This window comes from Haliotis rubra, unplaced genomic scaffold, assembly GCF_003918875.1.
Source record: "Haliotis rubra isolate DU_JTF1 unplaced genomic scaffold, ASM391887v1 Scf434, whole genome shotgun sequence".
NCBI lineage: Eukaryota > Metazoa > Mollusca > Gastropoda > Lepetellida > Haliotidae > Haliotis > Haliotis rubra.
Genome location: NW_025767118.1, coordinates 597,342 through 621,797, shown reverse-complemented (window position 1 = coordinate 621,797; position 24,456 = coordinate 597,342). Strand labels below are relative to the sequence as shown.

Here is a 24,456-nt window from a genome sequence, read left to right as displayed (position 1 = left end):
ATGATCCAGTCCTAATTCCTCCGCCAAAGCATTTGTTTATCTAATGTTTTCCCTGTCACTAATAGAGGCACCTTATCAGTCCATTCTGATTAGCACAGACAGTGATTTTCCTAAAATCACTAATCTGCCTTTTGAACTCACCCGCCAAAGGCGGAAAAGTGTGAGCCGCGCTGGTTTGTTAATTGGATCAGTTTGCTACACCAATCAACTTCTCATTGACTGACTTCGGCTTATGTATACAAGATTGGTGTTGTTTGAATCTCATGCGACCAAATTTTCTTCTCGAGTCATCATGTGTATTTATGAGTCGAATTCGTGTAACCAGAAATCAAATGATGACAACTATAACAGGGAATGGTCAGGACCGATAGGTACTTCGAGTTATGCATAATATTCGAGACACCGGCATTCGACTCATCGGGATTTGACTGTATTTCCCAGAAGTGTCGGGGTGTAAGATCTTCATTCACTGACGTCCACATACTGTTAGTTGTGCTGATGTTCCGTCTAGTGTGTACAGCGAGTGTTTTAGGGTCCTGTAGAACCATGTGGAATAGTTAATATGTTTGCATGTCGACATACTGTTGTCATCTTTCATCAGTGGTTGGTTGTAGTGGAGATAACTTACAGAAGTGCTTGGCAGGGTCTGAATGTACTGCTAGCCATATTCTGGTGATCAAGAACCCATTTTTGATATTTGATCAAGAACAAAGTTTATGATGTTTTCAGTCAGATCTCATTAATATCTAAGTCCTTGCTGCAGCTGAACAAAGATCTGAGAACACACCAATACTACGGGTGAAATGGTACGCTCTTACCACGGTGTGGTACATATTGCGGTACGAGGCCTTCGGTTCGGTTCGTTTCGAGAACTTACTTCCGGGAAAATAGCATCCGTCTAGCAAAGAAATGCATAGATTTTGACAAATGATTCGATTTCTAGACATTTTAGAAAAGGTTTTATAAGGTTAATAAAATGACATATGAAATTCTACCAAATATTTGTATTCCATTATGGAATACCGTTTCACCCCCAACCAATACTAGATCGTAATGGGGTTATGTTTCAAAAATTATTTTGTGAGAAGTTTATAAAGGTTTATGTTCTTGTTTCGTGAGTTTCTTCTGTGGGCATTCATTTTTGCAGTTAAGACTAACTAACGTATCAGTAACTTCTAATGGTCATCAAGACAGTTGTTTGATTGTGTGGCTGTAATAGAATAGCCAGGAAACACTTTGGACAGTCAAGGAGTGCATAGTCATGATTAATGGATATCTCTGTTCTCACCTGAGAATATTGCCATTATAAGCCCAGGTGCTAAATAGATGTGAGTGTTTCAGTGTGAGTGAGTTACAGATTAACATCACATCAGCAGTGTAGAGTGTATGCAGTGTTTAAAACTCCCAAAATTCCAAGCCAGACAGCCGGACTGGTACCTTAAAAATTACCAGTCCGGATGCAAACTTACTTGCCTGTCCGGTTTTAAACAATTAAAAACTGCCATTTCCAACTCGCTCAAGCTCCATTCACTGTTTGTAGGCATCTCAATGAACTACATAGCACTAGCAGGCAATGCACCGAGTTTAGGTAAACTGAAAGTACATGATTGTGATTGGTTATCGTAACATGAACGGTCCAGTCGTAAGTAGTTTAACATAATTATCATAATACCTTAAACACCTCAAACTGACGACAAAAGAACCTATCTGGTATTATGAAATATTTACTCTTAGGGTAAAATATGATCCAGACCACCGGACAGGCTACTTTTGAAATTTGACCGTCGAGATGAAAATAGACCTTTCCGGACAGTCGAACGGCAGGCGGCGCTGTGTAATTTTAATCGCTGTGTATGATGGATTAACATCACATCAGCATTGTTTCAGCAATGTTACAGCAGTGTAGGGTGTATATGCCATGTATTGGTGATATTTTGTCTGTGTGTTAGTACATGAGGCTTCTGTGGATCATAGAAATGAGAATCTAAAATGCTTCGTTGGATCAATATCTTTCTGTATAACAATCTGATGAATTCCAAAGAAATGTCAGGCTTGTTAAAGAGTTCATGACTTACAGAGGCCTATCTATGTGCCTTGCGTGATGCACCAAGAAAATTTGCCTATTGCTCAGGTGAGTTGACAAAATTAAGATTTTCATGAGTGGTGCAGGTCTCTTTGTGTGGTCACTGTCAGGTCTTGAGGTGAGATAATCACATTATTCTGCAAGGAAAGTCATCTTTATTTGTAGTAGCTTGCTGATTGTAGTCCCAAAACACTGTGTTTTTAAGGTCACCTGAAGTCTGATACAAAGTGTAATTTCTGTTTGTGAATTGAAGTGTAGGTTTATTGTACTGCAATATACATGCTTCTAGACTGGTTCCATGAAGATCTGATTTAGAATTGGTCTTCAGCAACCAATGCTTGTCTTAAAGAGCAACTAACGGGATCGGGTGGTTAGACTTGCTGACTTGGTTGGACACATGTCATCGGTTCCCAGTTGCGTAGATGGATGCTCATGCTGTTGATCACTGAATTGTCTGGTCCAGATTTGATTATTTAAGACTGCTGTCATATAGCTGGAAAATGACTGATTTCAGCGTTAAACAACAAATCAAACACTGCTTCTGGAGAGTATGTCTTGCTACTGCCAGACGGAATCTTGCATGTTTGGACCAAGTAGATTAGTAATGTGTTTTTCTAGTAATACATAACTAGTATTTTGACATCACATGCATTTTGTTGAGCTAAGCCTGTTTTGATCATGTAAGTAGCTTTTGTCTGTGTTTTTTTGCTGAGATTATTTATAGAGTAACATTTGCCCATAGAAAACAATCAGTAGGTTTAGGGTTTCTAGTAGCTCAGTGTATATTAGGTATTCAAATTTGCTCAATTAAACATTGAGGTAACATGTTGAATTTAGATATTTAGAAAAATGGGTCAAGTTTGCATAATACATCCCAACATCATTTCCTCTGATGTAAACTTGTTGAGTGTCACATGGTTGATGAGTGAGTGAGTGAGTTTAGTTTATGCCGCTCTAGTTGGTTGATGAAGCCGAGGTGTGATGTTCCAGGTACAGTTTCAGGGGAGACCTTCTCACTAGCTGCTGAGGGGAAGTGTGGGGTAGCCTAGTGGTTAAAGCGTTGGCTCGTTACACCAAAGACCCGGGTTTGACTCCCCACATGGGTACAATGTGTGAAGCCCATTTCTGGTGTCCCCTGCCGTGATATTGCTGGAATATTGCCAAAAGCGGCGTAAAACCATACTCACTCACTAGGTTGCCTGAAACATTGTTACAAGACATTTTATCCATGAAAGTTTCAGGTCTTCATGCTCTTTCAACTTCAGACTTGATCTAGGAGTAATGTCAGGTATTGCAACAATTCTGTCAGAGTAACTATGTATTTTAAGGAAACTATTTTTGCTACAAGTCCTTGTTATTCTTGTGGCATGTCTCGTGCAATAAAAATGCACATTATATGCATGTGTAAATTTATATTTTAAACATATATTTTTGCGTGAAGAAACAAATATGGATCAGGTGTTTGAAAAATGCTCATATTAATTTTATCATACTGAACTTTATTGTATTTTGAACTACTCCATTGGCGAGGAACCTGCACAAATAATTGCATATCTGATATCACGGATGACAGGGGTGTAATGTCTTCTGAACAGCTTGGTGCTATACTCTACCACTGACAAAACCAGGTGGGATATGTACTCACTGAATTCCATGGATCTGTGGAAACTGGTCGCCCCAGTATGCATCTATTGAGTTATAAATAGAGTGTCAATGGTAGGGTTTGCATCTATAAAAAGAGACGGTCCACTGCACATTGCAATTATAGTGCTATGAGTTGTGAGTTGTGTGAGGGGCTGCTTTTATGTGAAGAGTTGCGCCCCTTTGTTGTAGCAGGTTTCATTGTAGGTTCAAATCAAGATGGACCTCATTATGGTCCTACTATGTCAATCTCACAATCTTTTGTGTTTTACCAAAGCAGTGACTGTGTAAATCCTGCTTTACTGCCGTGATGTAACTGCTATCATGTCCAACTCACTTTCAATAATGGATAAAGGTTACTAACTCCTAGTGCTAAGATAGCTTTGTGCATGTGGGCCAGTATGACACGACTCAAGTCGCTGTGCTACTGATAAAAGGGACCATCCAGTGAAGAATGTGTAACAGGTTCAAGACAATAAACTTACTTTCTTTGTCATGGCTCTTCTATTGTTTTTGGGCGGTTGGGTAGCCCAGTGGTTAAAGTGTCAGCTCGTCATGCCATAATTTTGGACACCCGAATAAAAAAAAAGTTGTATAACAAACGATCATTATTTTGTTGTCAAATTTCCCTATTTTTTACAAGGGGGACCACTTGCTGGTAGAACAAGCGTGTCTAGTAAAATTTCAATTTCACACATGCAACTCACACACCTGGCTGTTCTATTATCAAGTGGTTCCCCCTCGTAAAAAATAAAGAAAGGTGACAATAAAATAATGATCATTCGTTAAAACAATGTTATTCAGGTGTACAAAATTATGAGACAAATCATCAGAGTTGATCTGTCGATTTCATGCGACTGTGCAAAAGTATTAGATTTTGTGTTAGTGAGCAAATCTGACTGTCGGCTACCCTTAAAGACAGGAACAAAGACTGGTGTATGTTTGCACTGATTTATTGATGTTTGGCAGGATACAGAAACGAGGAATGATAGTGTACAGACTACTGTCAGATCTACATTGAAAGCCCTGATCTGTTTCTGTACATGATACTACACCTTCAATACTAACACACATTGCAAATAATTTAGTATTAGAAACTTAACAGACTCCTTGAGACTCATAACACAAGTACACCACTTCGGGGCAGAGAATCTCGGGAGGAGAGGACATGTCTACAAAGTATTCAAACTCAAAGGTCATCTGATGACCTTGAACTGAGCATACCATGAATATGCTCACTATGCAATATGCCAGGTGGTAATTCAGAATTTCACCGATTTGTACAGAATGAGAATGGTTCCTCTGTTCCAATTCTGACACTCTGGCACAGGGTATTTCCTCATTGAGATCCTTCTGCATATGATCATCCTTCTGCATATGATCATCCTTCTGTATATGATCATCCTTCCCCAGAGACAGTTTAATTCATCTCACAGAGGAACATATCACTTTCTGTTTTTGTATGACATAACAATCAACTACGAACACGGTAATGAACTTGCATCAACGCACCAAGCAGGAACTATGACCACACAATATTCTCATTGGGTCTTGCACATCAGATTAAATATCAAATCTTAAGAAAAAATAATCTAGATGTACATGTAGGTTCTGTAACTTGTTGCTGTACACAACTGTACATGAGCCTTATAAGGACTGTACACTGTACAATATATGGCAGTTACCATGGTTACATGAAAGTCAAATTAGTATTCTCAGTAACTTAAAACTACACAGGATTTCCAACGTCACGACCACAGCCTGGGATGAATAGGAAAAGTCCTACACATCTTTCTGCATCTTAAACTTATATTTTCATTTTACTCTTCCACTTTTGACACAATCCACAGGCAAAATGTTGCCTTATTTGCATAATAATGCTAATTTTAACATACCTAGTTCTTAGACCAAATGTTTTAATTTTACATCTTTATTTAACTTCTTTCCTATAACTGTTGAAAAGTACCCACAAAATCATAAAGACAATATTTTGAAAAATAACAAAATTTTAAGAACATCCCGAAATTAATTTTTTAGATGTTCACCCCAGGCTGGCGTGAGTGAATGCATAGTTAGTTTGGTATACTGATATTGACACTTTTACATACCGATTGTATTTCACATAAATAAACAACTTAAATACTATCTATATTAACAATCTGTTACTGCTGATATTATTTACACATAACAATGAAGATACAAAATTATTGAAAAGCACTCAGTATCCTGATTGTGAAATGAAGTGAAGCACACAACCCACATAGTTTGAAAGCACCATAAATTTAAACAAAGAGCACTTTTCTCATTCTCATCTGAATGAACAGTTACATTGGTTCACAAATAACATCACAAGTTTAATTCTCAAGCATTCACGCTATACAAGCAAATTGATTTTAAGATTATTCAGAATTCTGATTGTAAAAATTCTTTTGGATTGCAATATTCATTATTTTTTTCAGGCTGAAAAGAGATATCAATTTCAAAATTTAATATTCATTAGATTTTGTGTGAAGCAGGTTTTGACTTAAATGATTTTGAAAAATCCTTTTTATTGGACAAAGCAAATATCAATATTCCCAGTGGCATGTCTCTTCAGCTGATGAAATGGAAGACTGGAAACAATCACATGGTATTATGGTGGTCAGTTAGATATGCCATATAGAGTTGTCTCCCTTGCCTGATGACTTAATGCTCAGGCCCACAGACTTCACAACACAATCCTTTGCTCAGCCAAATTCAACCTCATAAAGTCTGCATAATATGTCTTGATGACATCAATAACAGTAATTGTTTGCAAGATTCTGAGATTAAGCAACTAGAATGTGTTACCCTTTACACATAGTCACGACAAATGGCTGTTCCATCATATGACAATAATGTGACCAAAACTAGTCCCAGGAAGATTCCCCTCAAAACTGTCCAGACGACCAAGAAGACAGTGAATTCAAGGGAACAATAAATGCAGCATCTTTGAACATCTGAGATGAGATCTCTGACATGTTGACTTTGGATGAACGTGAAGATATATATGGACAACTTGCTATTCATAAAACCTCTTCCTCGGAGATGAGTATACGAGGAGGTTTGTTCAAATATAGTAATTAATGAATCCATACAGAAGAAAAATATTATGTCCAACTGCTAGAATATCCCTAGAATTGTAAACAAACTTGAATATATAACGTATCCATTATCCGGAAACCACACATTGAAATGTTTGTGGCGTTCGACTATTACGTGTATATTTGTAGTAACATTATTGACCTGTATGCACCCCATTATATAGGAAAGCATGACTATTGCAGATGCTTCGCAGATATTGACTTTGCGAAGAAACCTCCAAATGTCCCAGCTTTCCTGGTCACACTCCATCTGGTCCAGTCATCAAATAACAATACAAAAATAAATGTGTCGAAACATCCATGCACTGATTGCACCTAAGTCTCATGCTCCATTCTGCAACACTAGCTGTGACTCAGCATCAACACTCATCACTTGAACACATGTAATCCTTGTATTCACGTCGTCATGACAACAACTGAACTGTCTCTGGTTTTCTTGGACGATGATGAAATGAAACAACAAAACAAAATTACATTCCATCAAACTTGTCTTAAAGACAAGTGCTTGCTCCTAGAGTCTGTTGAGTAAGAAGATTTTCTAGGCAGGCAGAGCTTACAGGTTGTGTATCTCGGATTAACGGTGAAATTGAAAACAGCGTTCAAAGTCTGCGTATTATTTATATGTCTGATGATCTGTCAGACTATTTCACCTTGACTCTGTCCCGGTTTGTTTCTGATTCTCTGGCAGTTGGTTCCATGTCAGAGCTCTTTGGTTAAACATCTTGTCTTGATAAGTTGTCAGGAAACACTTAGCAGCCTCTCTTTCATCTACACAGGAAGTTAAAGGGCAACACTAGTACCCCTTCACAGATGTAAACGGCCTCTGATTCAATAAGCTTCACCTTCAGTTTTTAGGTCAAACAGAGCCATTTTAGACTGTTCTCACTTTAAGTCTCACCGCTGATCTTGAAATTGTAGGTACAATGTATTTACTGACAATGATCCACTCATGAAATATTTCCAGCCAAGAACGTATTGCAATACACCAATGTAGGTCACTTAATTCTTGCAACTGCAGATTCCTGGTTTATGAATGTTTTGTTCCAGTAAGTTGCTTTCCTCACATTGTTGTACCAAGTTTTTCCCGCCAGAAATGTGACACGTCAGTGTCTACCATTCTCCTCATCGCTGTCACTACGACTACGCCATGACACACCATCATGTCCACCAGTCTTGCGATGAACACTGATAACTGTGTTGATCATCACCATGACAACAATTTCATGTCAACACTGTGACACATATCTGTGTCTATATTTCAACACCATGACACTTCAACGAAGTCTCATCAACGGCGATACATCCATCTCCGTGTGTGATGACGACACTTTAACAATGATATATCATCACCTGTGACACATCCACTGTCACTGTCAACACCTCAACATGACAATGTCATGTCATGACAAATCCATGTCTGTTTGTTATAACCCATGTCAACAATGTCTCATCACCTGTGACACAATGACATGTCACCAACTGAAGCCATCCATGTTGTGACTCCACCGTCTATCATCACAGTTCTGCTGCTGTGATAATCAGCGACACTTCAACAATGACATGTCACTAAATGTAGCCATCCATGTTGTGACTCCATTGTCTATCATCACAGTTCTGCTTCTGTGATAAATCAGCATCTATCATAAAGCTGTCTCCTCTGGGTGTCTGTCCGTCACAGATATTGTGTCATCCTCGTCCTCCGATATTCTGTCCATCTCTCCCACAGGAAGTTGACCTCCGTCAAATCTCGCCTGCTCCTTACATTCGTCTTTGACCCTCATCAGCAGACGGCGCAGCTCCCGATTGTTTGGCGACAGACGCAGAGCTTCCATCAAGTCTTGCTGAGCAGACGCGTATTGCCTGAAACATTAAACAAGATCCACCTACAGACAGCAGATAAAAACAGGATCTAAAAACTATGTTTGTGTTTATCAAAACTTTTCCCAAATGAAAACTATGTTCCATGCAAAAGTCCAAAGAACTTTGATACACAACACACATTGGTGACTCTACATCAGTTAAGTACACACCACTGAGGGTTGAATTATTTGACACCTTGATCCTCGTCACTTACCTATCATCCCTCTTTGCCCGTGCCCGTCCTCAAAACACTTGGATTTCACTTACCTATCATCCCTCTTTGCCCGTGCCCGTGCGTAGTAGGCCTCAAAACACTTGGACTTCAGATCCAGAGCTTTAGTGGCAAGATCAATGGCTGACGTGAAGTCCTGCATTAAAGAAAAATGTACAAGTTTTACTTACAGAAAATACAATGCACACAAAAGGTATTATCCATGAAAGTTTCATATTTTCATAAACAGTTGCATGTTATTTTGAAGAGGTTTTCTTATTGACTTGAAGAGATTTTATGCATTTATGGAAGTACACATGTGAATGCTATGTAAATCCATAAATATGTATAATGATTTCACAGAAATCAATAAGAAATGAGTGATTGATCCAACAAACCCATGCCCTTTATAGTTTTAGCCAATCAGGAGAAAGCACTCCATGAGTGGGAGTGGCCTATTTCTTTAAGGTTTATCAATATATTAACGCCCAAATAATTGCACAGTTAGTGAATCAAATGCCACAGAAACACTAGCAATTTATTATACATTCTGAAGCTTCAGACTGCAATCCAAGGTCTGTAATCCTAATGTGTATTTCCTGCCAACAGATCAATCAACCAACTCCCACATGTACAAAACCGTCTCTGTTGCATCTCTCACAGACAGCCGTAACAGTACTTGCAAGATTGCTCTGTGCCGAGAGCCGTGGCGTTGGATTACGGTATACAACCTGTTTCCTTTAAATAAAGCATCTTGACACAAAATCTTTAAAAACGGATTGCAGGTCTCAAGCTTACATTCATCTTCCTCTTGCTGCGTGAGAGATTGAGGAGAAAGTTCAGTTTCAGATCCTTGAAAGTTCGAGCCTCTTCTCCGAGACCCTCCCGAGGGGAATTTCTTCAGAGCATACTGGTACCGTTGTGCTGCTTCCTTGATTCGATTTTTCTGTAATAATATTGTTCAGTATAATGTGAAATTAATTGAAAAATATGATATATTACAAGACAGAGAGCTCTAGCAATTACATTAACGATGACCAAATAGATGTGTTCAGATCCTTTGTTGTGTTAAAGGTTGTATATCAGGCCAATGAGGTATTGAGCATTGATACTGAGGAGTCCTCAGGAGGATGGCCTGGAGTACAGTTGCATGTGTTATATTACTGATTGGGTGAGTCACTACCACTGCTGCAGATTCAAGCTTTGTCTCATCTGTCTGAAAATCATCTATACTTCACACTGGTCAACATCACTAACAATTAATGTCTTTGACATAACCATGAAGATCAGGGTTAGATTTGATCTTCAGTAACCCAGGCTTGTTGTTAGTGGTTACTAAAGGGATCAGGTGGTCAGGCTCATTTCGGAATTGTGTAATATCGATGATCATGCTGTTAATCCAGATTTGATTATTTACAGATCACCGCCATACAGATGGCATATTGTGGCGGTGTGTGGTCCTGTGCGTAGAGCTCAGGTCACAATCAGTTGAAGTTAAGCAACGTTGGTCGCGGACAGTCCTCGGATGGGTGACCGTGTTTGGCAGCTTGACTCCTGAAAGTTTCTAGGATTTGAGTCCTGCCCCACAACGAAGCACATGTGACACATGTGATCTCACCTTAGGCAAGTGAGTTTGTTCAAACTTGCCTCTGTCCACCCAGCAGTAAAATTAGGTACCTGGTATGATACGATGGTAGTCTGAATTTGAACCTTGAGCGCCTGACAGGCGACCGGTTGTATTCTCCACATGGAGTGTTCTGTACTCGTTGACCAGGGGTAATATGTCAGCGCTTTGAGCATGCAATGTGCATGGATAAACGCGCAATATAAATGGACTATTATTATTATTATTATATATTGCTGAGTGCGGTGTTAAACAACAGACCAACATCAGCATGGACACACTCATCAAAGTTACAGTCTTGTTGGCTAGTTGGCCACAGGAAATGAAACGTACAGGGATCTCGCTTTTGCAGGAACACCCTCAGGGAGACCAACATGGGGTATTGAGGTCCCACTCTTTCTAAAGAGACATGTCTAAGGACCCAGAGACCCATTCTGCCCAGGATCCCCCCAAGGAGACAGTACTAGGAACCATTGTCTCTAAGAGTATTGGGGTCCAACACATCTGCCCAGGATCCCCAACCATTTTCTCTGAGAGTATTGGGTCCAACACATCTGCCCAGGATCCCCAACCATTTTCTCTGAGAGTATTGGGGTCCAACACATCTGCCCAGGATCCCCAACCATTTTCTCTGAGAGTATTGGGGTCCAACTCTTTCAGGGAGCACCCCAGGGACACATGCATAGGTACAGGAGACCTAATCTGCCCAGGATCCCCAACCATTTTCTCTGAGAGTATTGGGGTCCAACACATCTGCCCAGGATCCCCAACCATTTTCTCTGAGAGTATTGGGTCCAACTCTTTCAGGGAGCACCCCCAGGGAGACATGCATAGGTACAGGAGACCTAATCTGCCCAGGATCCCCAACCATTTTCTCTAAGAGTATTGGGGTCCAACTCTTTCAGGGAGCCATGGAGACATGCATGGGTACAGGAGACCTAATCTGCCCATCCAACTCTTTCAGGGAGCACCCCTCTCTAGGGAGATTGGGTCCAACTCTTTTTCCCCCAGGGAGACATGCATAGGTACAGGAGACCCTAATCTTTCCTAATCTGCCCAGGACCATTTTCTCTAAGAGTATTGGGGTCCAACTCTTTCAGGGAGCACCCCCAGGGAGACATGCATTGGTACAGGAGACCTAATCTGCCCAGGATCCCCAACCATTTTCTCTAAGAGTATTGGGTCCCAACTCTTTCAGGGAGCACCCCCAGGGAGACATGCATAGGTACAGGAGACCTAATCTGCCCAGGATCCCCAACCATTTTCTCTAAGAGTATTGGGGTCCAACTCTTTCAGGGAGCCCCCCAGGGGAGACATGCATAGGTACAGGGACCTAATCTGCCCAGGATCCCCAACCATTTTCTCTAAGAGTATTGGGGTCCAACTCTTTCAGGGAGCCCCCCAGGGAGACATGCATAGGTACAGGGGACCTAATCTGCCCAGGATCCTCCCCAGGGAGCCCGACACAGTACAAGGAACCTATTCCCTGAGTGTCCCTACCTTGTAGAGGATGTTCCCATCTTCCATCAGTTTGTTCAGGAGAAGCAGCAGCACATCTGTCTTCCCAGAAGCCATTGCCCAGGTCTCTGGACCTGAAGTCATCAAGACGGTAAATGAGAGACCACCTGCACACAACTAGGTCACTTATGCTACTTACAATTACTCATCATCTATTAGTATAAGACTTAATTATAAATAATAATGTTAAAGACTTAATAATAAATGTTGAGTAACATTGATTTTCTGGACCTCAGTGATAGAAAACCCCAAAATGATTGGTTAAATTACAAACTGAATAATATAGTTCTTCTTTATTTATTAGTTGGATCACAAAACTGATAGACAAAAATAACAGAATTTTTAAACATATATTTTATCCCGATGACTACCTACATCAAATTCTGGACCAAAGGTTTGTAAACCAATGACAAAATCCAAAATATTTTGATACCATAAGAGCTGTAGCAGATAATGTAAGAGTTGATACAAAACACTGACTGGCCAGTCAGATGGCCAGACTGTACACTGAGTGTTATAAATCCGTATATGCAATGAGTGCCCTCCTCACCTAGTTTAGCACCTTTCCTGAGGAAGCAGACAATGACGGCGGTGTTCCGACACCCGATGGCTCTGTCCAGAGGGCGCATGCCGTTGTGATCAACATGCTCAATATGAGCGCCCTTGTCAATGAGATATTGCACCTGAATGAAAGAAAGGAGTTAAATGAAAGTTGTGGTGGCGTTTGGTCCTGTGCAAAGAGTTCAGGTCACAAATCAGTTGAAGTTAAGCAACGTTGAGTGCGGAGAGTCCTTGGATGGTTGACCGTGTTTGGCAGCTTGACTCCTGAGAGTTTCTAGGATTTCAGTCCTGCCCCACAACGAAACACATGTGATACACTTGGTCTCACCTTAGGCAAGTGAGTTTGTTCAAAATTGCCTCTGTTCACCCAGCAGAAAAATGGGTACCAGGTGGGATAAGTCATATGACTATAACGTTCTAGCGCATAACAGGCAGCTTGGGTTGTCTGGAGTAATAATGTTGTGCTGTTTGTGCCCACTTTGAGCATGCCCCTGTGTGGTGTGATGTATTGCACGGTATAAGTACACTCATTGTTATTATTATTAAAATAAATAAAATAAAAAAATAAAAGTAACTGCACAATTAGACAAGAAAATAACACCAAGGTTTTGTTCTAACGTAAAGTACAAGTAAATGCCAAGTTGTTTTGTGTCCCACAACGAAGCTAATTATGTGAGTGCATGTTGCTTCGGACTACAGTCAACATCATTCTGCTCTGAAATCCTGAAGGGTAAAGACTTACAACTTGAGCATCCCCGTAGAAAGCGGCAAGGTGGAGAGGGTTGCGTCCACTCTTGTCCACGTGATGGATGTCGGAGCCACGATCTACCAGGGACTGGACGATGGCTAGATGACCTTTAAGGCATGCCCAGCAGAGAGCCGTCAGTCCTTCCTTGTCTATCTGGTCCAGCTGGGCACCTGGGGGGTGAGTGAGAGGTGATGTGAGGTGAGGTGAGTGAGAGGTGAGGTGAGGTGAGGTGAGGTGAGGTGAGGTGAGGTGAAATAGGATGTAATGTAACATTTAACATTATTGCACTTAATGATATGTGTATGTACTATTCCAGACTAAAGTCTTTTTATAGTACACTGAGATACCATGGTGCAGTTATAACATGGCTACCACACTCAAATACACTATATTGATGACTACTCTCCCTAATACTGAGAACCAGGCAGCGTAACAACAAGTGCCATATTTTGACATCCTCATGTCTCATCCTCACCTTCTCACTTTGTACATAAATCTGAAGGGGTGTCAATCACATTGTACATGCTTCTCCATCAAAATCATCATCACCTATCCTAGCCTAGTCTGTCGTACAGACCCTGAAGCAAATATATCCAAGAAAGCCCACGCAATCCTAGAAAATGTGGCAATTCTAGATTTCCACAGCTTCAGCTTCAGGAAAATGAAGAAAGTCTCAGGGCTCATTTTCATTATATATATATTTTTTTACTATGAACTTTTTTCAGTAAAATATGTTCATTTCAGAGACTAGTTGTTAGTCTAATCCTAGCCATAAATTATTAACTGTCCCTTAGCAATTACTTCTCATGTGTCCAGCCTTAATCCCTATAGTTTCCAAACGTAAAACAGTAGATTCTTTCATTCTTTATTTTCTGGATCCCAACTCACTAAGTGTTTGTAGTATAACTAACCCGATGCCTTTTCACAAGCTTACAAACAGCATGGTTCTATGAATACTTTGCACACAGGTTCCCAGGACGTCAACGAGCATATGTCTTACATTTCAGCAGTAACATCTCCAGAACTCCAATATGTCCTTCGCTGGCAGCGATCATCAACGGTGTGCGGCCATACTTGTCTGTCTGATCTATGGGTGCCCCGACTGCCAGCAGCGTGTCAGCGATCTCCCACTTCCCTGCCTTCACAGCACACAGCAGGGGGCTGAAGGACTTGCTGTTCGGGACGTGGACAGCCACATCTTCGTCCAGGAGGAACTGGACCACCTCCTTCTTCCCGTGGAGACACGCGGCTGTCAGAGCTGAAGAGATGATGGGTGTGGGGTGAATGAGCTGGTTTTTAAGGGAGCGAGTGAGTCGGGGTTGAAACCGCTATAAGCAATATTCAGTATCAGAGAGTGGGACACCAGAATGGGCTTCACACATTGTACCCATGTAGGCAATCAAACCTGGGTCCTCGGCGTGATGAGCGAATGCTTTAACCACTAGGCTACCCCACTGGCTTGATATTTAAGTAGCATGAGATATCAGCTGAGATACCAGCGTAATTACAGATGTAAGCCCAAAGCTATGCAGGTCTTAGATGTTGACCAGGTTGGCATAACACAAGGACAATTGTATTGCTGACAATTCAAGGATCACAATCAATGTGCATTTTAAATTTTACTCCATAATCAGCAGATCTTGGCATTGACAAGGGAAGTCACTCTTCACTGCAAACAACACCATTTTAGATCAGAGGCACTTCCAATTTGGTAACTCATATACCACTTTCCTTTCAACTAGTCTAAGACCTTATAGAGATATTAGGGATTCTGAATAACAGCCATTGAAATCATGAAACAGATGAAAAGATTTTGAATCAGAGTGAATCATGGAAGAGATATGGTGCTCCTGACCAGATTGAAGAAAGGTTCCTCAATCACTGCCAGTATTTGGCGTCCTCCCTGTTGGTACTCACCAGTTTCACCCAGCAGGGTGTCCACCATGTTGAGGCCTGCTCCTCCGCTAGCATGCATCAGGTACTCACAGATCTGGGGACAGAAACAGAAATATGGACGTCACATGTTGAGTGTGTAAATGATTCAATGTATGAAATTTTTTAAATAAAGCAGTGAAAGTCGGTAAAATAACATGTGTACATAGTGAACTCAAAAACAGCTTATCGAACGGTTTTCGAACTCCGTGCGCTGCGTGCGTCATATTATGTTGTCATACAATTGTTAGTGGTACAGCTTCTCAGTTACCATGGCAGGTAATATTGTTTCCAGTTGTCACCCTCCAGGGAGGGGTAACATGGAAACTTTTAAAGCATCACTGACCAATGAAAGTTATGTATTTTACATGAGTGAGTGAGTGAGTGAGTGAGTTAAGTTTTAGGCTGCTTTTAGCAATATTCCAGCTATATCACGGTGAGGGACACCAGAAATGGGCTTCACACATTGTACCCATGTGGGTAATTGAACCTGGGTCTTCGGCGTGACGAGCGAACGCTTTAACCACTTGACTACCCCACCGCCCCTGTATTTTACATGAAGGTAAGATAAATACTCATGTAATATAAAGTTAGAAATTTGGTGAAATAATAATAATCTTAAGAGGGAATATTTTCAGCTGCATCAAGTACAAAATTACTGATGCGGCAAACATTATTTCTGACTTTGTTGTATCAGTGTAATAAACTGAATGCTGCATATCTGCCTTGAACGTTGTTTTGAACTTTGAACAATTACGTACGAGAAGGGGTTCTTGTATGGAGTGTGCAAAAGAGTTTCCAAATTTTGCTAGCCAGTCTTGCTAGCTATGCTTGAAAAATACTAGCCCACAAAATATTTCACTAGCCCGAAATTTGAATGTGGACACGGGTTTCATCATTAAGCTGCTAATATGATGAACATTTTTATCAGGCAATAATCTTGCATGATTTAAAACTTTATAACTTAACAAGTTGGAGAGAGTGATATATTTACAAAATGACCCCATGAAAATTCACCAGCCAGTCGTGCCAGTAACTGTGGAGATTTACTGGCCCAACTGGATTCTTACTAGCCATGGGCTAGCAGGCTAGTGGCTATTTCACACACTGGTTGTATGCACACGGTAGAAAACCATGTATGTAATTCTCTAGCTGTTTCAGGATCCACTGACGAAATCAATTGTAAGAAAGCCGGGAACTGTCTTCAACAATGAAATTTTGTATTTTGTCCAAAATAACTACTACTACAACAATTTTGGTAAAAAGATACCAATTTTATCTGATTTCATGTTAATTTTTTTTCCATGATTATTGTTAAACTCCTACTCACATGTTTGTGTCCAGTGGCTGCGGCCATTACAAACGCTTGTTGCATGGCCTCGGGTTTGGTGGGCTCCCCGTGGAACAGTGGCCAGTCAAACTGCAGGATGTGGGCCATTGTGTCCAGATGTCCGTGGATGGCTGCGTGAACCACGCTACACTGACCCTGGTTGTCTATCAGCGACAGCTACAAGGCGAGAGACATGGAAATATTAATACTGAACATCGTTGTACAAGGATGATGTTTGTGTTGTTTAGCACCACTCTCAGCAATATTCTAGCTACATGACGGCAGAGTGGTAATAAATGAGTCTGGGATGGACAAACCAGTGGCTGATATTAAGAGCAACAATAATAATGCAACAATGCTGTTTGGGTATGTTGACACACATTCAACAAAGTCATCCAGCCTGACAACGAATAACACATTTAGTATGACTAGCATAGGTGAATGAGTGAGTGAGTTTAGTTTTACGCCACACTCAGCAATATTCCAGCTATATGGCGGCGGTCTGTAAACAATCAAGTCCGGACCACACAATCCAGTGATCGACAGCATGAACATCGCTTTACACAATTGGGATGCGATGACATGTGTCAACCAAGTCAGCGAGCCTGACCACACGATCCTGAGTCGCCTCTTATGACAAGCATGGGTTACCGAAAATCAAATCTAACCCGGATATTCACGGGTGACTAGCGTAGGTTCATAGAGGAAATTAAAGCTGTAATCCCAATATTGGCATATGTAAATATAGATATAAAATATGATAAATAAAAAATAAATTGTCATGATTGAAACAATGTTGTATTTTCTGCATCAGATTTGGACAATCATGAGTTTATGGGTATAATAAAGCTACTCTATATAATAAGGAAATTTACACTTGACAATATATATATTATGAAAAACTAACCACTGAACAGTTTATGAATTTGTGTAGATCATTAACCTATTTTGCTTACCCTGGAGTTCTGCATACACAACAAGCGGACAACGTCAGTGTGCCCGGCAGCAGCAGCGTAGCACAGTGCAGACATGCCAACTTCGGAGACGGCATCGATATCAGCACCAAACTCCAGGAGCAGCGACGCCATGTCGGAGTAGCCCTCCTTGCACGCCACACACAGCACGGGGGCGCTGTTGTTGAACTCTGTGCGGCTGTTGGGGTTGGCGCCAGACAGGAGGATCAGGCGACTCACCTGTATGGACAGAATGGAATATATCTAATTTTACCAAACAAGGAATCAAACAAGGATCTCTGGAGGATGAACTAATGCATTACCCACTGAGCCATAAGTGAGGACAAGTGTACACTTATGTTCAACAATGACCTAGGCCCTTATTCTCGAAACATTCGTAGCTCTAAGAATTCTTAACTTTAATCGTAGCCAATGCGTTAAGAATGGGCTTAAGAAGTTCGTAGGGCTATGAATGTTTTGAGAATAGCTAGCCAGATCTAAATAAGCGAATGATTGAGCAGGTCTCCCCATATCATGTTTGAAAAGCCAGTGAAATGTTCCCACATTATTGAGCATTGACCTTGACCTATGACACTAAATCCTTCCTACCTTGACATTGGGAGAATAGACGTTCCTCTGCGACACGAGAGCACTGCTGAGACTGTCGGAACTGAGGCACATCCAGTACGCCTGCATGTCTCGGGATGAGTATCCGAGCTGCTTGCTGACGTTCTTGTAGATGTGTGCCTTCAGGATGTGGTGGCCAAGCTCTATCGTCTTGTCAGGTCCGAGCGGCGCCGACACACGTGACAACCGGAACGCCATCAGAGCATGCCCATTCCTGCAACAGCAGCGCATATGTTGAATACTTCCAGTCTCCTAGCAACATGCTTGCTTAATACCCAGATTTACCTTACATATTTAAGACACTACAGGCAGTCAAGGAGCCAGGTTAAATTATCCTTTCTATTGCAGAATCTGAAATTTAGTTTAAGTAAATACAAAATTGATAAGTGAGTGTATTTCATTGGATATGATTAAAATGTTCCTATTTCCATAACAATAAGTTGAAATGTACACTGATTTCTTTATCTCCCCTCTAGCACCTAAACCTGCTGACCAACAAATAAAATGAAAATAATATTTTTGTTTGGCCTAAGCTAGTAGCATCCCTAATTACGACATTGTTATCAGTTGAAAGAGTATTTCATCCATCTGATAATTATCAGTGTCAGGAACTTTAGAACATAAAGATTTGTTGCTTTCATACACAGAATTTTCAGAAATTTGGCAGGAGGCTTTAAATATTCCTGAAATTCTTACACCAAACATCAAAGGAAATAAGCCATTAAAAATCAACATCTGGAAAATATCATATCAGTAGAAGAACGTCAGGATGGCAATAATAATTTTAATTAGATAATTCTGTGTTTCACAATATTCTCTTCTTCATCTTTCCCACATTTCATGATGTGAAAAGTCTTCTATAAGTAACGACTAATGCTAAATAATAGGACAACAATCTTAGCTCCTGGTGGTTTAAACTATCCATTTCAGCAAAGTGGAAACAAATTGTTAATAGATATTGCTTGCCATTTGTAGATAAAAGCAATCTCATTAAAAAATAAATCCATCATTCCACAATAATACCTCTGTAGACAGACATCTGAGGACACCTCTATAGGGTGTCGTGTCACACGATCCTGACAAACTCTGACCGACATATCTAAAGGATGGATGTGAGGTTTCTTCAGCCAATCTTATGTCAGCATTTTAATATTAATATAATAGTGTGGAGGATTGTTCTTGCTTTAGGAATTCCTTGATAATGTTGTTTTCGTGATTCTGAAATGAGATATGCTTGTCTGATCGTACAGCCTTGTCATCCCTGTGAGAGAATAGCCGACATGAAAGTCCCCCTGTCTATGGCTACCATGCAGATGTCCTCAGATCTCCGCACAGAGAGGTATTATATGAATAAATGATCTGATTTTAACGAGATTGTAGATAATTACAACTAAATCTTAACAATTCCTAATTTTTATATTCTTTACACTTGTAAAGCTATGTCACAAAACCGAAAAATTTTCTACCAAGATTTCCTGAAATATACAACAGCCCATGCATAGATACAGTGTTGCTATAGTTACTGGAACAACATCCATGATGCAGTCATCATTTGCTGGACATCTTGTACGTTTCCATGAACAAGTTTATACATTTCAGTTATTGCTCTTGCATAACGACTAAATGGAAAAAATAAGCTTTCAATCATTAGGACATTTAACAACCAAACCCAAATGATTAAAATAATCAAAGAAACAATGATCAATTAAAAAACACCTGATAAAGAAGTTAAAAACATTGCTGCAGCTGTCTGATATTGGTTTTAATTACCTGTTTAAAATATCAAGATGAATAAACAATAAACCATTTCACATGTCACAACAGGAAACTATAAAAAAAATGAATATAAAAAATAATATACCTTCAACATATATGAATAAACAAATACATTATTGAAAGTGAAAGTATTCTGAAATAAAACTAATTAGCTAAAAATCAAATTGCCATGGTCAACAAACTTATCAAATCCAAACCACACATTGACGAATTCAAACCTGCATTCTATATAATTGTCCATGCTGACACCGAAAATATTGATGACATTCGGTCTAACAAGTTCATGCCCTCTCCTTGAATACATCAGTACATGCCCTCTCCTGGAGTACATCCATTCATGCATGGATACAGTAGAAATGATGATGACGTATTAATGTTTAGTGACGAGTCTTTCACAAATATTACATATAGCATTATTTCAACTATCAATCCATATCATTGCATAACTCAAGATTTGTGTTAGTCGGTATGTTTAGTGAATACCTTGTTTCACCACAGTGAGTGAGTGAGTTTCAATAAGCAATATTCCAGCAATATCACGGCGGGGGACACCAGAAATGGGTTTCACACATTTTACCCATGTGGGAATCGAACCCGGGTCGTCTGCGTGTCGAGCAAACACTATAACCACTAGGCTACCCCAACGTCCCAGTTTCATCACAGATTTCCAGTGATTGACTTACATAATTTCAAAAGCGATTTTGCCTTATTCTCAGCAGATGATTGTTACTTGTTCTCAGGTGTTGACGTTTTATATGTTAATGACTTTGTTAAGTTAGTAGTTTCTTTCTGATGCGATTGTTGCAATTTGTAGAATATTCACGATGCTTCTTTAAGGTGTTTTCAAACACAGTATATATACTACTTGTGAATGTTTTACCCAAGAAAACGATATCCTCTATGACAGCAATAGTTTTAATGATGCCGAATCAAGTTATACCATTACCTTACCATATTGTATCATATGTTCATTTTCAATTAGTGACTATATATGAAAAACATGCCAATAACACAATTACCATACATCCATTGATCTACCATGTTCACAGGTAGCTGTGATTTTCACAATCTACTTTATATCTGTTATTAATATTTCTATATGATTTTTTTCAATATTCCCTTTTCTTCTACTGATGTGAAGCTGCAATTAGACTAGCTTTACTCTAGATCTACACAAACAGAAAAATACCTTTGTGTTATTGTATCCTGGTAATTAGTAAGTGTACATAGTCCTTTATTGGAACGAAATATGAAACTATTCAGTTACTTAAATTATTAAATGTTCATTTCTGATTGAATCAAACTTTCATGTAAGACTAATGCCACTCTGATTGTTCTTGACGTAATGTTAAGGCAATGTATTCCTTAGTCTCAAAACTGACCCAGACAGAAAACTCCCAGTAAAGTCTATATACTCTGGCAAGTCTAGATTTCTTTTGAAAATGATCAGGTTTTTTTTTTGTTTCTTTCTGTCATATATTCAAAAGACAACTTGAACGAAGATAATTCATCACTGAATACAACATCTTATAAATCCTTTCCTTGTTCATCCTACCCCCTGGATATGGACATGAAGTCTATATACCTGTGATGTTATTTACACTGACATGCAGATCCAGTACATAGATGAAGGTTACAGAAGCATGAAGATGTTCAACATAATTCTCCATGTACTGATAAACAGAATCTACCAGGTGCCATTGTACAAAAACAACCACAGCTACGGCTATCGTAAGCCTATGTAAGTTATAGGAGTTACGATCACCTTGGCACTAAGATTGCTTTGTACAACGGCACCGTAAGCAATGCAAGGATACTGAAACACAGGCACAAAAAATGGTTTGGATTTGTCAAAGTGTGTTGATCATGACACTCTTCCAGGACAAACTAGTCCGGATCCGGGTTACCAGACAGTGTAATCGGCACACCAGCCCGGTTCAGTCGGTACAAGATGATGGGACTACAACTGAAGCAGAATCCCACCTCAAAGCCATCATGGCACAATAGCTGTCTTGGCGCCAATACTTTACAGAGACTTACGACTGTCTCAGCGCCAACACACTCTGTAGATTATTACCAGAGCCGTTACCATAACTGGATGGGCAACTATCTCCTTCATATTGCTCCTGAAGGAAATTTATATCATATTTGGATTGCTTGTACCGAGACCATAAAAAAAAGACTAAATTAACTGTAATGCCCTTTTCCCTGAATATTGCTTTAACATGAATTAGGAGATGAAAGTATTTAAAAAAATTCAAATCACAAAAATCCAAATTCCAAAGCGACTGCAAGGTAAAACTACAAACCGTACAAATCTTCAAGACTTTTTTTAATAAACATGTTCAGGGCTCTATAGGTGTACAGACTGAACAGGGCCATGTGTGTCATGTGTCTGGAACAACACATAGAAGATAGGCAGTATGATGTTATAGATCACAACAATGGCATTCGCTGCACGCTCACCTGTAGTCGAACTCGGCACTGCTGCATGCGGAACAGAAACAATATAACTACAGTTTATGTATGTCAGGAGGAAATAGATACATGTCAATGGTAGGTCAGCTGATGGTAGATATTGTCATTATCCTCAGTAATACAGTGTTGCCCCAAGACTGTGTTCTGGCATTTATACCCTAGTAACTCACAAGAAACATTGTGCTACAAACATTCAACTGGTGAATAACACACTTTAACATTACATTGTTGCCCCAAGTCTCTGTCCCAGAATTTATACCTCAGTTACTCAAAAGAAACATTGTGCTACAAACATTCAACTGGTGAATAACACTCTATAAACTCTGTCGTTTCGATATGGCCCTTATAAACAGTATTTCTGTTAGATCAATATGTGTAATCTTGATGTAGGATCCCAACCCATGAAGATCCAGGTTAGAATTGATCTTCAGCAGCTCATGCTTATTGTAAGAGGTGACTAACAGGATTGGGTGGTCAGTCCTGCTGACTTGGTTGACACATGTCATCGTATCCCAATTGAATAGATCGATGCTCATGCTGATCACTGGATTGTTTGGTCCAAACTCGATAATTTACAGACAGCCGCCATACAGCTGGAATATTGCAGAGTGTGCCGTAAAACTAAACTCACAATGAAAGCCCAAAGTGTTATAGATTTAAGATGTTTACAACTTTGAAACCAACAAGCACTGTTCTTGTGCAGTGAATCTGAGAAACAACATATTGAAGGAATGTAAACCGACCCAAAAAGATTTTTCGAAAGGGACAGAACTCTGCACATACAATTCCTGTAGTCTGGACCATACAGCCTCGAGATTGATATTAAGAGCAAAGAACAAAGGTTTAGTTTCTATGGGTACAATATAGAAATAAGTAATACAATAATAGCATCTCTGACTGACCCATTTACAGAAGTTAACAGTAACTTGCAGTTAAAAAATGAAAAAGGGATTGCCAATTTTCTCAATTCTTAAGCCCCCATCCCAATTATTCTTTAAAATCCTTGTTCCCAAGTGAGAGACAACCGTGTGATCAGAACCACTAATCTGGATGCAACACTGCTTGAGACTTACAAATATTTCTCTTAAAACATATAGAATTCTCATGGATATAGATCAATACAGCATTATCAGTGTGGAGGCCCCGTCCTATATAGCGGCATGCAGATACAAATGAAGATAAAAATGAGCCTGAGTTTGAAGTTAATGTCATCTCTCAAAATGTGTTTTCAGCATTTTTTAGGAAACAAAATATATACCCTACCCATCCCCTTACAAAGCAACATGACTGTCAAAAGCCACTTCAGAATTCATTTACAATTAGATGGTTGACATATAGTACACTGAATAAATATTTAACAAAATATAATAATAATTTAAAGAACACCCTTTTAGTTCAAATCAACTTAACAATTTAAAAAAATTAATATACAATGATTGAATAATAATATGGAATAGGAAGAAACCCTTTAATGTTTTAATGACCAACAGTAATTTTCAGATATTTATCTTTTTTTTTTTAAATGTGACCAGTGGTGATACTGACCATCAACCCGCAAAGCATATAATTAAATTAAACAAGCCTTATTATGTGCAAATACATTCAACAAATTGTGCAGTTATCATTCAAAAGCGCAACCTCCTGTCTATACAATTACTTACAACGATTAAGATTAACAGAAATATCCATAAGAACAATTTAATTATATTTATCATGAGAAAATTCTTTTGAGAGTTTATGATCAGAGAAAAGGTTTACAGAGAGAAATAGTTCAGAGATAAAAGAAGCAAAATAACACCACTGCATCTGAATCCCGACTCCTGGAAGAAAAAACACCAGTCGGCAGTATGATGACAATATGGTCCCTTAACCTGTACCCTGTCCACCCACACAGATTGGAGAGAATTACAGAAGTATTTTATCCAGACGACAGATCGCACCAAAATATGAAATTATTAGCAAAAATTACGATCTGAATCTATCGAACCTTTC

The 24,456-nt window shown here is 39.6% G+C and overlaps 1 protein-coding gene across 1 annotated transcript in view; it reads right to left on the bottom strand.

Annotated features, from left to right (window-relative positions):
* Positions 1-4,661: 4,661 nt before the first annotated feature.
* Positions 4,662-24,456, bottom strand: part of LOC124289140 (protein TANC2-like) — a 40,702-nt gene continuing 20,907 nt past the window's right edge. Inside the window, 13 exon segments of the mRNA XM_046725741.1 lie at positions 4,662-8,706; positions 8,974-9,074; positions 9,716-9,808; positions 9,810-9,863; positions 12,042-12,133; positions 12,610-12,742; positions 13,363-13,538; positions 14,369-14,626; positions 15,286-15,358; positions 16,631-16,807; positions 17,587-17,823; positions 18,193-18,424; positions 22,453-22,473. Of these exon segments, the coding sequence (XP_046581697.1) occupies positions 8,487-8,706; positions 8,974-9,074; positions 9,716-9,808; positions 9,810-9,863; positions 12,042-12,133; positions 12,610-12,742; positions 13,363-13,538; positions 14,369-14,626; positions 15,286-15,358; positions 16,631-16,807; positions 17,587-17,823; positions 18,193-18,424; positions 22,453-22,473 (1,867 nt within the window). The 3' untranslated portion in view covers positions 4,662-8,486.